At 44.5% G+C, this 15,825-nt stretch overlaps 1 protein-coding gene and 1 long non-coding RNA gene across 2 annotated transcripts; both read left to right on the top strand.

Annotated features, from left to right (window-relative positions):
* The first annotated feature begins 11,500 nt into the window (after nucleotides 1-11,500).
* LOC124656540 lies at nucleotides 11,501-12,056 on the top strand. Its single transcript, XR_006988764.1, has 3 exons — nucleotides 11,501-11,586; nucleotides 11,670-11,766; nucleotides 11,864-12,056. It is a non-coding gene; the product is annotated as an uncharacterized LOC124656540 (long non-coding RNA).
* Nucleotides 12,057-12,205: 149 nt separating this feature from the next.
* Nucleotides 12,206-14,236, top strand: LOC124652700. Its single transcript, XM_047191737.1, has 3 exons — nucleotides 12,206-13,124; nucleotides 13,507-13,564; nucleotides 14,126-14,236. Exons 1-2 carry the CDS (start codon nucleotides 12,206-12,208, stop codon nucleotides 13,557-13,559), a joined length of 972 nt encoding a protein of 323 aa, XP_047047693.1. The 3' UTR covers nucleotides 13,560-13,564; nucleotides 14,126-14,236.
* Nucleotides 14,237-15,825: the final 1,589 nt, after the last annotated feature.

Below are 15,825 nucleotides of genomic sequence, written 5' to 3'. Positions count from 1 at the left end.
ATTAACTTCAGAAACATATCGTTGTAAGTATTTGAGGAATTAATGTATAAGCCATTAATTCCATGACAAATGGGCTCATTCAGTGAAAAAGTAACATGAATTTTTTGCATTGAATATTTACTCCGCTATCCACGAGAAGTGCAACCTCAGTTTGGTTAAACTATGCAACATGCAATATAGATAAATGTTCATTAGATGGAGATTTGCTCATTTTTTGTTGATATATATGTGCCGAGAAGAAAAAGCTTCTGTAGCACAATAAATGATATACCCAACAAAGGTATTTACAATTGAACAATCATGTTCTCATGCATAGGTCTCCTTACATTATAGAGAGACATGCATTTGTATCTTGGAAGCAGAAATTTTAGAAAATAGACAAACTGATTTGGTCAAGCGTATGTTTGGATATTTCATTGATCAGCAGATACAACATTTCAAGATTAGTGTATATGTGGTGTATATCATCCTAGTGCATGGTTGTGCTAGCCACTACGGGAGAACAGGGCTTTGCCGTGCGCCACTTTGCACGGCAAAGACCCCTATACGCACGGCAAAGGCTTTGCCGTGTGCGCACGCACGGTAAAGTCTGCCCGGCAAAGATTGCGCCGGCAAAGCCAACGTTGCCGTGCGCGTGGTTGTTTTGCACGGCAAAGGCCTCTGCCGTGCGCTCTCGTCTGTGCCGTGCGCCAAAGTCTGTGCCGTGCGGCATTGCGTTGCCGTGCGCTGGGGGCTTTGCCGTGCGCGCATACGTTGCCGTGCGGCCAACCCTTTGCCGTGCGCGCATACGTTGCCGTGCGGCTGCTCTGTGCCGTGCGCACGCTTTGCCGTGCGCCACCTCGCACGGCAAAGTGCTTTGCAGCACACCCCCAGGACCTCCCAGGTCTACAGGCTGCCGCCACGTGGCTCCTTTGCCGTGCGTGTGCACACGGCAAAGTGACCAAAGTCCTTTGCCGTGTGCACACGCACGGCAAAGGGCCCCGTTTTTTCATTTTTTGTCGTTTTTTGCTTATTCCCTGCATTTCAAATATAGCAATTGACAATAAAGCATATACTCATATAATCTTGGTTCTCCATGTGTATATGTACTAAACAAACCTAAAAGAATGAAAAGTTACATTGGTGCACCCTCGCGCGGAGAAATCTAGGGGGTAGACCCGCCGGGGCACACGTTCCGCTGTTTTGGGGGAGGAGGGGGATAACGACCGCCGGAGCACCGGAACCCCACCAAACCTTGCATGTGGACCTATGATATGTGTCAAAGTGTGATGCAAGGTGTAATGGTGCAAAAGTAGCTCCCCTAAACCCTAAAACCTAAACTGGGGAGGCTTCGAGCCCTAAACCCCTCTAAATCCCTAAACCACGACGCCGGAGCTGCAGAACCATGCATCATAAACCCTAACCCTAACCCTAAACCCTAAACCTATACCTAACCATAAATACTTACCTTTAACCTAAACCCTAGCCCTAGCCCCTAAACCCTAGCCCTAACCCTACACCTAACCCTAACCGAGTAGATCGTGCACACCGTCGATCGTGTGATAATGGCTCTAGCTGCGGGTATATGTGCCAAAGGGTCCCAATCTTGGTTCTCCATGTGTATATGTACTAAACAAACCTAAAAGAATGAAAATTTACATTGGTGCACCCTCGCGCGGAGAAATCTAGGGGGGTAGACCCGCCGGGGCACACGTTCCGCTGTTTTGGGGGAGGAGGGGGATAACGACCGCCGGAGCACCGGAACCCACCAAACCTTGCATGTGGACCTATGATATGTGTCAAAGTGTGATGCAAGGTGTAATGGTGCAAAAGTAGCTCCCCTAAACCCTAAAACCTAAGCTGGGAGGCTTCGAGCCCTAAACCCCTCTAAATCCCTAAACCACGACGCCGGAGCCGCAGAACCATGCATCATAAACCCTAACCCTAACCCTAAACCCTAAACCTACACCTAACCATAAATACTTACCTTTAACCTAAACCCTAGCCCTAGCCCCTAAACCCTAGCCCTAACCCTACACCTAACCCTAACCAAGTAGATCGTGCACACCGTCGATCGTGTGATAATGGCTCTAGCTGCGGGTATATGTGCCAAAGGGTCCCAATCTTGGTTCTCCATGTGTATATGTACTAAACAAACCTAAAAGAATGAAAAGTTACATTGGTGCACCCTCGCGCGGAGAAATCTAGGGGTAGACCCACCGGGGCACACGTTCCGCCTGTTTTGGGGGGAGGAGGGGGATAACGACCGCCGGAGCACCGGAACCCCACCAAACCTTGCATGTGGACCTATGATATGTGTCAAAGTGTGATGCAAGGTGTGATTCACCAAATGGTGCATGGCATGGATCCCCGGTCGGACATTCCTCACCTTCGGGCGATAACACTTACCGCATTCTCGGACGTGTACGCTGAAGTGTCCCGCCGCGGGTATATCGGGGGCTAGACTGTGCCAAAGGGTGCCACACATGGTTTTCCATATGTCCATGGACTAAACAAACCTAAACCTATGAAAAGGTATATTGGTGGAACCTCGCGCGGAGAAATCTAGGGGGTAGACCATCCGGGGCCCACAGACAGCCGTTTTAGGGGGAATGACCCCCGGAGCACCGAAATGCCACCAAAACTTGCAACTGGACCTAAAACCTAACCCTAACAAACCTAAAAGAATGAAAAAGTACATTGTGCACCCTCGCGCGGAGAAATCTACGGGGGTAGACCCGCCGTCCCGCTGTTTTGGGGGAAGGAGGGGGACGGCCGCGGAGCACCGGAACCCTGATATATGTGGGGGATGAGCATGGAGACTAATTTTGTATTGCACATTGTCTTAAGTAACACTAATAAATAGTCATCAAAAAGTAAAACTAATAAAAAAAATATAAGTATTAGATGAAATAAAATAGAAAGAAAAACAAATAAAATGAATGACGGCGCACGGCAAAGAAGTATTCGCACGGCAAAGGAGGCTTTGCCGTGCACTTTGCCTGGCCTCACGGCAAAGGGAGGCCCACGGCAACGTCCCAGTGCCTTTGCCGAGCATGTTTTCTTTGTCGTGCGGCTCTTATGCTCTTTGCCGTGCTTGCTTCTTTGCCGTGCGCTTTCGAGGGACTTTGCCGTGCGAAGATGCGGCGCTGCTGAGTTTGCCGTGCAACGACTCTTTGCCGTGCGCCGCTCTAAGACTTTGCCGTGCTTTTCTTCTTTGCCGTGCGTACAACTCGCGGCGCACGGCAAAGATTTCTTTGCCGTGCAGCACCTCACGGCAATGATGTGCTGCACGGCAACGCCTGTTTTTCCCGTAGTGAGCCTCATCCTAGTGATGTTACCTGTGTATAACTATACAATAATAAGAAAATGTTTATGCTAATGGTGCACTTGCGTGTGAATATAACTTAGCAGGGGTATTAGAATACCAAATACCAAATGTAGCAAAGTAAATCCTTGGGCGTTGCTGTTGTTAGAATATACTGCCTGCCCAATATTAATTGTAAGAATCAAGTCAATAATACAAAATGAGATGAAAGATAGAAAAGGTTCATGACTAAGATGTTTTTTGCAGCTTTAATATCTCCATTTTTATTTTCTTCTCTCAGTCCCTATAAACAAGGAAAGGAAACTCATAAGTTTACAAGATAAAAATATTTCAGGTACCTGATGGGTTGGATAAATCAATCGATAAGGAGAACTATTGGGTTATTTTTAAGCATACCGTCCCAAAAACTTCCCATAAGGATTCTTATCGCATATGTTGTTTCTCATCAAGCCAGATTTGAGAATGAGCTGGAACAGCAACATGAAACACACAAATAGATGAGAAGATCAGTTATCATTAAAGTTTGTGCCTAATGCACATACATAATCTTCCTAACACAAATGTTTAAAAGTTGTGTCAGCAACACAATGACCAAAATATGCTATATATCTTGTGGAACAAAGTCACATATGTAATCTTCCTATTACAAGCGTGAATAGTTTGGGGAGTAAGCTACTGACTAAAATATGCTATAAAGATAACTTGACAGGATACTATGAATATTAGTAGACATGCATATGCCTATAGGTTTGACATTCCTCTTAAAAATGTACAAGAGTGAAGTTCACCAAACTTTGAATTGCTAGTGGAAGTAGCTGAAGCCTTCTTGGTGCTTAATTTAGCGAATGTTTGTTGCTAGCAGATTTATTTGGCTTTGATTTTAATTTGAAGTCAATGAAGTGACACCAATATTCCTCTGCATAGGATAATAAGGCTGAGATATACCTACCAAAATTGATTTAATTAACTGTATCATCATCTACCTTCTTAGGTGCAGCTTCTGATTTAACTGATCTTATGCCATCTACCTTCTCAGGTGTAGGGTCTGGTGTTGGTTCCTTACACATATGTAGAAAGCCATATTAGGCTGGTAGTGTCTCGATGGTTGTAGCTGTACTTTGAACCATTGACCTTTCATGGGCAATGAAGCATCATCTTTATTCAAATTGAGCCATGAAAAGGAGTCACATTATACACCCCATATCATGCAGGGAAATATTATATATATTGCATTATTTTTTTGCTTATATGGAAACCACAGATATGTAAATACATAAAATAGGTTACAGCATTTGGGCTAGCTACCTGGAAGATTTATTGAAGCACTCATACCATACAGACCTTGGCGTCCGTGTATGTCCCGTGCTGTTGTGCTGAGGCAGGGTCTGGAAACAATCGAGCAAAGTGTTCAATAAATATAGCTAGAGGCTAGAGCACAGATGATCCCTACATACATACCTCTTCCGCTCTGTATTCACGGCAACCAGAGGAAGCGCACACGGCAGTGGAACATGGGGAAGGTGCAGCGACAGACAGAAAAGTGCGCTTCACTCATGGAACGGCGGCGACATCTCCATGCCCTTCTAAATCTTACATGGTTCTTACATGATCCTGATCTCCATCAGATCAGTCGTGATCGGTACCTGCAGGGAAATAGCACAGCGGGAATTTATGGAACATAGAAGCGTGGCCGCCGTTCTCTTGGATGGAAGTGCGCTAGTGGACGCAAGTTTAGATGGCGCCGCCGCTGAACAAGTTCTTCTCGCGGTGGGCACCGCCGCTCGATGTAGCGTTTCCGTGCGCACTAGGGTTCGCTCCCGCAGTCTACTGCCACTGCATATCTCCCTCCCACATCAGTGGGTAGCGCGTCCAGGTTTCTCCCTGATTGAGAAGGGATGGCAGAAGACGGCGTGATCTTGAGGGCGAGATGTGCGAGCGGCGGATATGAGGGATGAAGGAGAGAAGAATTGTAGACGCATGGAATGCTCGGGATGGACCTCCATCACACACTTTGTGGGCCAATTTAACGGATTTCACAGTTCGTCGGCCCGATTAACCAGAGAACCCCGAATTCAGGCAGCAGAGTAGCAGCCCTGTAATGTGGGCTGCCCATTCGACGCCAATCGCTGGCGAACAGGTTCTAGCAACGTTTCGGTGAGTACAAGAGATATCGAGCGTCAAAGAGTTGGATCCAACGGTGGTGGACGCCAAATCGCTGTGAGACGTCGTAGGTGGTTCCATTATACTGTTAACTAATTCACTTAGTTGCATATCTAGAGAATTTACCTTTGTGTCAAGCCTAAATTGAAAAAGAACTAAAAATTGGTTAGCACCTATTCACCCCCCCCCCCCCCTCTAGGTGCGGCATACGATCCTTTCAAGGACGACCGCTCTACCTCACAGTACTTAGCAAGAATCGAGGTCCCCTAATTTTGGGGGAGACCTATGAAGTCGCCTAGCTCTCACGCGCTTGTCAACGGCCCTGCTAACCGGTACAGCCAAACCCGATATATAGATAAGTAGCTCAGTATTAGTTAGTTTGTTATTTTGTATCCTAACTACTTGTAACCCTAACTCTATGTGTTATATATATGATGCTATGGCCAATGCATAGAGGCACGGCACAAATCACTCTATGTCTTATTGTTTTATCCGGTATCGGAGCCAACACCCCTAACCATCCACGGTTCCACCCACCACCTCGCCGTCACCAGCGCCGGCGCCGAACAACATCACCACCGCGCTGAGTGCCGTCATCACCATTAAGTTAGATCAGGAGAACTTTGTCCTCTCGAAGGCTCAGGCTTCGCATGCGCTCTACAACAATGATATGTTCGGCTTTGTCGATGGGTCCAAGGCGGTGCCACCAAAGAAAGTTCCCGCCATGGTTAGGAGCTTTGACCAAGTCGATAATCCGGAGTACTCGACATGGTTCAAGCAAGATCAGCATGTTGAATTCGGATGTAAATTTTTTTTAGATAAATTTTCATGTAATTTTTTTTATCGGAGGTCGTATGCAAAATCCATAGCCATTTTACCGAAACATGGATCTATTTTGCGAAATATGTCCAAATTCATGTTTTTAAATTTTCTCACAACTAGAGCACATAATACATGGCCATCCTAAGGATTTTGAAATCTCTATCATTTTGTTTTATTTTTGGGCAAACTGAAAAAGCGATACACTAGGGGATCGCAAAATTCTTTTATTACTAGTCCCAGGCCGAACTGTGATTCGCTGCCAATAAAGGGTTACTTGTTGCATGTGCAGAAACATCGCTCTGCTAGTATTTTGGCCTCATCCGTGTCCCGCCAGCCAAAATATATTTGAAGCGGGCAGCAAAGGGACACGCAATCGGTATGGACATAGGAGTCGCGTGCCTCTATGTATTGTGCGCTACAGGAACTTTCTAGACGCGAGTGCAGTCGGAGACCACCTAGTAGTCGCGTGCCCTACTCTACTCTCCGCTACTAGTACGAGCACAACACTCGTGTGCGCGTTTCCGGTCTACAACAAATAAAAGCAGTCGCGTGTGTTTAGATGGGTGCGCTTCCAGTGAGCGTGTCCCTACTGTGTTTTCCCTGCTAGTGACCTCGCCATCACCAGCACCGACGCCGATCAACATCACCGCCGCGCTGAGCGCTGCCGTCACCGTTAATTTTGATCAGGAGAACTTCCTCCTCTCGAAGGCTCGGGCTTTGCATGTGTTCTACAAAAACGATATGTTCTGCTTTGTCGATGGGTCCAGGCGAAGCCACCAAAGAAAGTTCATGCTGTGGTCGGGAGCTCTGACTAGTTCGATAATCCGGAGTACTCAACATGTTTCAGGCAAGATTAGCATGTGGCCGGTTCACCTACCTCACGCCATTTGTGCTTGACCATGTGCAACTTCTCAAGATGGCGGCACAGGTCTGGCAGCGCTATATCAGACGCTTGCGTGTCCAGGTCCAAGGCGCGGATCGTGAAGCTTCACACCACGTTGGTGAAGCCGAAGAGAAGGGAATATCGATGTCCATGTACTTCCACCAATCCAAGAATATAGCAGATGTGATGGCGACGATCGGCAACCCGCTCAGCAACGACAAGATCGTCTCATATGTCATGGTCGGACTGGGTGACGACTACAACAACTTCACCGCGTCAATGCCCGTGATAGCCGGGATCGATGACTTCACTCTGAGGTACTTGTACGAGCACATGACGACATATGAGGTGCAAACTGGAGATCGTGCATCATGACTTCACTCTGGGCGCGATGGCAATGGTCAGGGTGGAGGGTGTGATCATGGCGGAAAGTCGACGTGCCGGATCTGCGGGATCTATGACCACGGTGTCAGCTGGTGCTACTCGCATTTCAATCACACGATTTATCCCGGAACCTCAAGTCGGTCAGCCAACTACTCCAACTACAACGAAGGATATACCATCAATCCAAATTGTATATGGATTCAGGCACCACCAACCACATGAGAACTACAAAGGCACATACCCATCCTACATATTGGTGAATCTAGTCTATCCGGTTCAACTCACAATCTTAGTTTATCCAATGTTCTTCATTTGCCGCACATTAGCTAAAACCGCTTGTCTACTCATATTATATAAACTTGCCAATGATAATAATTGCTTTGTTGAAATTCTCCCTTGATCGTGTTTTGGTTAAGGATCGTACAATGAAAGCAACATGCTTCAAGGTAGAGCACAGGAAAGCCTATACCTAGTTCCGCCATGTCATCCTCGCCATCAATCACGTCTTCCACAAGCACACAACATTTCTCCTAACAAAAAAAGGTTTAAGGCAAGGTAATCCTCTATAACCCTGCTATTTAATATAGTATCAATATGCGTGCTATAATTATTGAACGCGTAAAGGCCGATGGGATAATTGAAGGGGTTGTTCCCCACCTCATTAATGATGGACTATTTATTCTTCAGTACATCGATGTTACGATTCTCTTTATGAAACATGATCTCAAGAAAGCGAAAAATCTTAAATTAATTTTATCATCTTTCGAGCAATATTAGCTCTGAAGATTAATTTCGTGAATTATTCTGTTTCTGTGAGGCTCAAGACGTTGTAGGCATACCGACTCATTTTCGGAGGTTTACAAATTCTGAATGGAAACATGTCGAGGAGAGACTACAAAAGTGTCGAAATAGTTGGAAAGGAAAATTACTATCTTTGGATGGAAGATTGATTCTCATTAATTTAGTACTAACGAATATGACACTGTACATATGAGTTCCGTCTTCCCATTACGAAAATGAGTTTACATCAACTGGATTATTTCCAATCAAGTTCATTTTATCAAGGAGATAGTGAGAAAATAGGGAAAATGGAGTGTTGTTTGTCGCCCAGAAGATCAAGGAGGGCTCGGTGTTCACGACCTTGAGGTTAAGAACATGGCTCTGCTGGGTAAATGGCTGGTCAAGCTATTTATCGAGAAAGGGGTTTGGCAAAACATCTTGAGGAGAAAATATGTTAGCTCACGTCCGATATCTTAAGTTAATTAAAAAAAACCCGGGGGATTCACATTTCTGAGATGGCCATAAGGCGATAAAGAAGCACTTCTTCTCGTATGGTTCTTTCTCTCTATTAAGGTTAGGAAGTACTGCACTATAGAAACAATATCCGGCTTTTGTATAATATTGTGCATCACAAAGGTGATACCTTGGATATGGTAATGTAATCCTCTACATCGAGTGTGTCGTTCAGAGGAGACATCGTTGAGCCCAGGCTTGCATCTTGTAATGCATTGCTTCAACGTTTGGCTTTCATCTAATTGACGCAAGGTGCGGACGAGTTCGGTTGGAACCTAAATTAGAATTATAAGTTCTCTGTGGATTCTATGTATAGATTATTGATCCAGCCTATTGAGCCGGTAGTTAATAATAATAAGATTTGGAAGATGAAGATATCGCTGAAGATGAAGGTTTTCGCGTGATATCTTCGTCGAGGGGTTATTCTCACTAAAGACAACCTTGCAAAATCTAACTGGTAGGGGAAGTACAAAATGTGTCTTTTATCATCAAGATGGAATAATAAAACACGTATTCTTTTAATGCCAGTTTGCAAGATCTATATGGGAAATAATCCAAATAGGTTCTACCTTATACCTACCACATAACATTACCAATATTTTGGATAATTGGCTAAATGAAGTGGATTGTGGGTTTAAAATAATTATTATGGTGGAAGCGCTTGATGTCATTTGGTCGATTTGGCTATGTAGAAATGATAACGTTTTTAGTGATAAAAATTACTCTCTTATGCAGGTTATCTACCGGTGTACCACTTTGCTCCGTTTATGGTCATATCTTCTGCATATGGAGAACCACGAACTCTTCACAGAGGTGTTTAAGCGGTTGGAGGACATGGCGATGGACTATATTATCCAACATGGGTGGCAGCATAATCTCAGGATAGGACCTCCACCAGCTTATGAGTCGATACAGTTTCTTGTTGGTTTCGTGTATCGATCTTTTATTTATGTATTCGCACTATGGTTGATGAGTGGTTGTGTGCATCTTAGTTATGTACATGACGGATGTAATGCTTAAATATATTGAGTAATAAAGTACCCTTTATCGAAAAATCTCTCCATCCAAGGAAATGTGGCAACCTCAGACATTGTGCAGTACCTATTGTCCAAGCCATTATTCAATCCAATAAATTAGGCCATATGCAATATAAAGGTCTTACAGAGGAGGGTAAGAAGGCAGATGTATATGAGTCTCGTACAGATTAGGGTTCGCTTCAACATTTATATAGTGCAGTTTTTGAAAGGTCGTGGGGAGCATCCCACACCCAAAAAAACCGGAACGAAACAACCGCATTAACGTGTTTGTTAATGCCATGATTAATTTTTTTGAACAACAGAAATAAGCTGGGGTCAACATAACTAGCAACCCGCGTCGTGACGAGGCGGATGGCGGAGAAGTGCGCGAGGGCTCTCTCTCTTTTCACTAACTTATAAGGACTACAACCGCTCCCTTATAAACCACGTCATATCTCTATAAACTAGCGGTGTGATACTAGGAAACACACTTTTGAACTTATGTGCATCTGCTCCTGCCACCGTAAACAACATTTTTAATATTTGAAAAAATTGAAAAAAAATCTCGCGCATACATTTTGACATCCTATGTGCACACATCAAGTTTCGCTGACAACCGAATTTTCTTGTGTCCGGTGTAAAAAAGATAAAGAAAATAGTTTTGAAGAGTCTTTTTTACACCAAAATTTTACTTTTTTAGTACGAGACAAAAAAATATCGTTTTTTCGTGAAACAACTTTAGGAGCACACAAAACGCTGAGATGTACGTGTTGCATCTTTGTCAAATGTTTAAAATTTTAAAATATGCTTAAAATGCATTTCAAAAATCAAGAGCATATGCACCTGAGTGCAAAATCACCTTATCCCGTGATACTAAACTTTAGGACCACACACCGTGCACTACATGGATAGGTCACGGCGAATTTCAAAATTTATATGTGCCATAAGTCTATGGCCCAACACCAAATTCCAACTACACCTGGGCAAAACTCGGGTCGGGCCGGATTTCTGGCCAGGCCCGAAAAAACCCGAAGCTAAAATGTTAAGCCCAAACCCGATCCTATCAGATTGTCGGGCCTATAAATCGAGCCCGAATCCAGCTCCAATTGGCAAAAGCCCGGCCCAAACCTTAATTGAAACGCGAAAATTGCAAGCCTGAACCCGGCTCGACCCAACGTTCGGCTAAAAAATTAGACCCGAGCCTGGCCTAGAGTGCAAGTCTGGTCCAGCCCAGGATTTTTGGGCCGGCTCCGATTAGGTCAATCCGGAACGGGTTGCCTATGCCCAGCTGTTCTTCTTGTAAATGCGCTCAGATTTGGTTTGGCCGGTTGGACCCAACTATACCTGGCCATATGTCGGGCCAGGCAAGGAAAACCCGATGCTCAAAAATCAGGCCCAAGCCCGGCCCGACCTGCCCAAATACCTATGATACCCATCGGGCCATTCGGCTGCAGGCCGGGCCGTAGTAAATGGACTTTTCGGGCTACCTAGGCCCAGCCCGGCCCGGGTGTCGGGCCAACATTTTTAGGCCAGACCCGAGTTTTTCGGGCCGGGCTGCCCATGGCCAGGCATGGACCCAAGTGAAGAGAAAACAGAACCCTACCTAGCTCAAAAAAAAGACCCTACCTAGCTCTTCCTTCCTTCTGCACTACACATCAGTCCGGCGGCTGCGACGGAGTTCAGCAGCGGAGGCTCTCCGAATCGGCACATCAACCATTGAGGTGAGCTTCCCACCTCCATTGCAAGCTCTAATTGCTGCTTCCATCCCCCATTTTGTTTCTTGATTTCCACCTTCCATTGCAAGCTCTCGCAATAAACCCTAGCTAGCTCGGTGGATGGATCTAGGTTGATGATGATGGCGCAGCCCACGCGGTGGATGCTGGCTCCTCTGCTTCGACTGGGTGAGTGTCAGTTCCATAGTCTTGTGCTACTGTATTAAGGGAATGAAATAATACATGGTCAACTCTAAGAAAATTTGCATCTTTTATCACTGTGCAGATCAAAGAAAGGGGCACTTAATCGGTTAGGAATTTGGTTATCGAAGGAACAAGTAACATTGGGCATTCAATCGATACGCACATCCTCCGAGCTTCCACTCTCTACATTCAGATGGCACAAAATCATTCCTCACCGCTGGACAACGAGGATCTCCTCCAGGAAATCCTCCTCCGCCTCCCTCCGAAGCCGTCCTCTCTCCGCCGCGCCTCCCTCGTCTGCAAGCGCTGGCGGTGCATCATCTCTGACCCCCGATTCCCCCGCCGCTTCCGCAAACACCACAGGAAACCACTGCTCCTAGGCTTCTTTGACAAAGAAATTGGCAAAGTTCCTGTGTTCACTCCTATGCTGGATCCGCCTGACCGCATCCCTGTTGCGCTCCCGGAGAACCTCCTTGGTCGGGAGCCGTGGGGACACCTCTGCTTCTCCTTCCATGGCTGCCGAGATGGCATCGCACTCTTCCTTGACCACCAGCGCCATGAGGCCATCTTGTGGGATCCACTCACCAGTGTCCAGCGTTGCGTTGCTTTTCCATCGTGGTTCTTGGATGGCATTTGCAAAGATTGCTCCATTCAGAACGCCACAGTGTTGTGCCCTGCCAGCGACAATCAGCATGAGCACGGCGGATCCCACATGAGCCCATTCAAACTGGTATTCGCATGGCGTGATGCTATAGCCAGAAAGGAATTCATTTGCATATATGAATCCAAGTCTGGTGTTTGGGGAGATATTATCCCCACAAGGACTGCATATGTGATTTCTAGGTACAGGCCTAGCATATTGGTTGGGAATGCACTTTGCTGGTTGCTTGAGGGAGGCAACATCCTTAAGTTTGATTTCGGAAAGCACACCCTTGCTGTGATTGAGAAGCCGGAAGACACCCATGCTGCTGGTTGCGAGTACGTCCACTCGTCTCACTCGTCCTTTCAGATCTTACGAGGAGAGGATAATGGTATCGGCCTCGCCATTTTGTCAACGTTAGAACTGAGTATTCAGTTATGGGTGAGGAAGTCCAACTGTGATGGTGTTTTCTCATGGGTACTACAGAACACTGTCCAACTGGATGAGCTCTTTTCACGACCCGCACACATCAGACAACTGGTCTTCATGCTGGGGTACGATGAGGACACAAATGTGATCTTTCTGTCTTCAGATTCTCACGACTTCATCCTCCAACTTGAGTCCATGCAGTTCAACTATATTGGTAGAAGAAAATACAGGAGTCCCAGAGAGTCTTGTCCATACACAAATTTCTGTACAGCAGGTAATACCTCGTCTCTTGCTTTGCTACACAACATAACTGAATTACATCTTTTCCTGAGATTCATTCTAACTACTTCTGGTACATGTTTAGTAATATGGTTATTGTTCAAGGGTCGATTAGATAGTTAAGAATAATTCTGAATACATATTTTTGAACATTGAAACTACCATCATTCATTAGTTGGTAAATGATGAATATCTTTCTTCTTGCAACTGGAAATATATGTACATTAATTTACATGTTTCTACCCTTGTCATAAAGTATAGTCTTTTCCTCCTCAGGTTACAACTTACATAGAGTATATATGTAATACTTTGGACATTCATTTCTACTGTTTTTTTACTTTTTTACCTTGATGTATGTATTGGACTTCTTTTGCCAGTAGTCAGGAGCACTGCTGGTGGTGATGGTGGAGCTGAAAATGTGAACACGTGATACAGGTGATGTCAGTTTATCTTTTTTTTACTTTGTGTAATTGTGTATATCTTTTTGCTCGGTTATTTAAGTAATACGTTGATGTGTGATCTCTTGTTTGAGGTCTCTATGAGCATCAATTTGATCAATTCTAAACTGGCTAGTTCTTGCATTCCGAGAAAGCCATAGCTATGAGCTTGATACTGAATTCTTATGCTTTCTACTCCATGAACAGAAAATAGAACTGGAATGACTTGATAAATCTTGCAAGTTCATTATTTGCCTCTGATGGGTGCATTGAGTAGTTGATCTCTTAGTTTCTACTCTGATAATATGTAGTTCTGTATGCATAAACTCGAGAACATGTCAATAATGGATGATAAATGAGTGCCAATACAAAACTTAATATTTTCTATCACCATCATTATTCGCTAGGATGATGTTAGTTTTGCCTAGTAATGTTGGGATGAATCAGCTTCGGATAGTTCTGTATAATAATTTGTTGGTAAAGTTGTGTTGCTGGAATCATACAAATCTCACTTATCTGTTGCAAATTGGTTTCAATAATGATATCGATTGCTCTGCAGGTATCTAGAGTTAAATCCTCATTGCCGAGACGCAGAAATGGCTATCTGCTCTAGGTTCTGCATGTCTTGTATTGTGTGGCCTGTGATGGAGTGTCGATGCTGAGTCCTCTACGTACTATGTCGTTTCTTCCGTAATGTATGCTGTGGCTTTCAAAGCTGGCTTGTAGGACTCTAATCGTGTAATTTGCTAACTTCTCCCACTTTATCATTACTATCTAATATCTCCTAGACCACTATGTATGTTCAGAGTGACTCAGATATGCACTTCGGTTATTTGTCTGATGTATGTGGCCAGTCTGGTTCGATCAGCCTCTGCCACGGCTGTACCCATGACAAGGACACTGTCCCGGTTTCCGTTGCTATTGGATGAGGAAGTCCCTTGACCCTTGTTGCCAGATTATACAAACAATGAGTCAAATTAAGCCTCGCTCTCTTGTTCAGGCCGACCTCCTCAAGGAGGAAAGATATGGCTTGCATCTTGCATGAAGGTTGGAAATGGTACATTCGTACCTCCATGGGGTGAATCATGGCCATGATTTGGTAACTACAACTGATGTATGATGTGTTGTCCGACGAATGTAGGACATTGTAGAGGTCGTTATTGATCGTGGCATAGACCCACAAAAGAAGGGTGACGCCAGCGTGCACTCTGACACGCTCATGGACATGTCTCTTTGATGTACTAGTATGCTTATCAGAGAATTTATTGACCATCTGGTTGGACTTGAAATTGATGGACTGTGTGATGCTCACGTGGTGCCTGGATGGGTCGGAAGTCGGAACAATTGAGGTTGTATGTCATCTTATGGTGACAACATCGACGTTAGTCGCAATGACAGAGGTGAGAGAAGGGACCATGCGAGTAGCGAAGGTGACACCGACGGTGAAAGCATACTTAAATCTGTATTTGCAGCAGTTATCGAAGAAGTTGAAGCATTACATCCGGTTTCTGCAAAACTAAAATATATACAGTCGCTTAATTCTAAATGTATTAAAAGATGAATAAATAAGATAAGAGGCAAATACAAGTAATCCACTAAGGAACTATAAAGACGCCTATGTTGATGGAAGATAAATCTGTAGATTACAATGTCATCCATATTAGGTAAAAATATCTTCTATTGTGTCCTCTAATCGTGTAGGCACCTCCATAATTATGTCTTGGTTCGTTGCCCGGCCACTAAAACGATAACCATGTGGTGCACCGGTAGATAAGTTGAATGAAAGAATAATATTCATAGCGACCAAATAACGGCAAACACACACATCCTAATAATATTTTAAACATGTGACCCACACCATTTAGCCAATTGTCGAATGTATTAGCAAAGCTATGTGACGGGTATAAGGTAGAACCTTTTTGGAACACTGCTCATATAGATCTAGCATTAAGCCAGGAAGTGTTTGATAGACATAAGACATACTTTGTACTCCCACGCCAATTATGTTTCGTAAGGTTAATTTTTGTGACGAATACCCCTCTACGAAGATATTACACAAAAATCTTAATCTTTAGCTAAATCTTCATTTTTTATATCTTTTTATTGTTATCAACCGGCGCGTCTAGCTGGGTTAATGCTCTGTGCATAGAATCCACTGATAATTTACCACTCTCATACAAATACCATGAAAACTTGCCAGTCCCTTGTGTCAAATGAACTAAAGCTAGATATTGTAGAAAAACATTTCATGAAGTCAGC

This window comes from Lolium rigidum, chromosome 5, assembly GCF_022539505.1.
Source record: "Lolium rigidum isolate FL_2022 chromosome 5, APGP_CSIRO_Lrig_0.1, whole genome shotgun sequence".
Taxonomy (NCBI): domain Eukaryota; kingdom Viridiplantae; phylum Streptophyta; class Magnoliopsida; order Poales; family Poaceae; genus Lolium; species Lolium rigidum.
This window is presented reverse-complemented; position numbering and strand designations above follow the sequence as displayed.

Excerpts from the sequence above, each read along its gene's own strand:
- LOC124652700 (XM_047191737.1), top strand. The coding sequence starts at position 12,206 with ATGCTGGATCCGCCTGACCGCATCCCTGTTGCGCTCCCGGAGAACCTC. Across the intron at positions 13,125-13,506 it reads CACAAATTTCTGTACAGCAG|TAGTCAGGAGCACTGCTGGT; the intron begins GTAATACCTCGT and ends TTCTTTTGCCAG.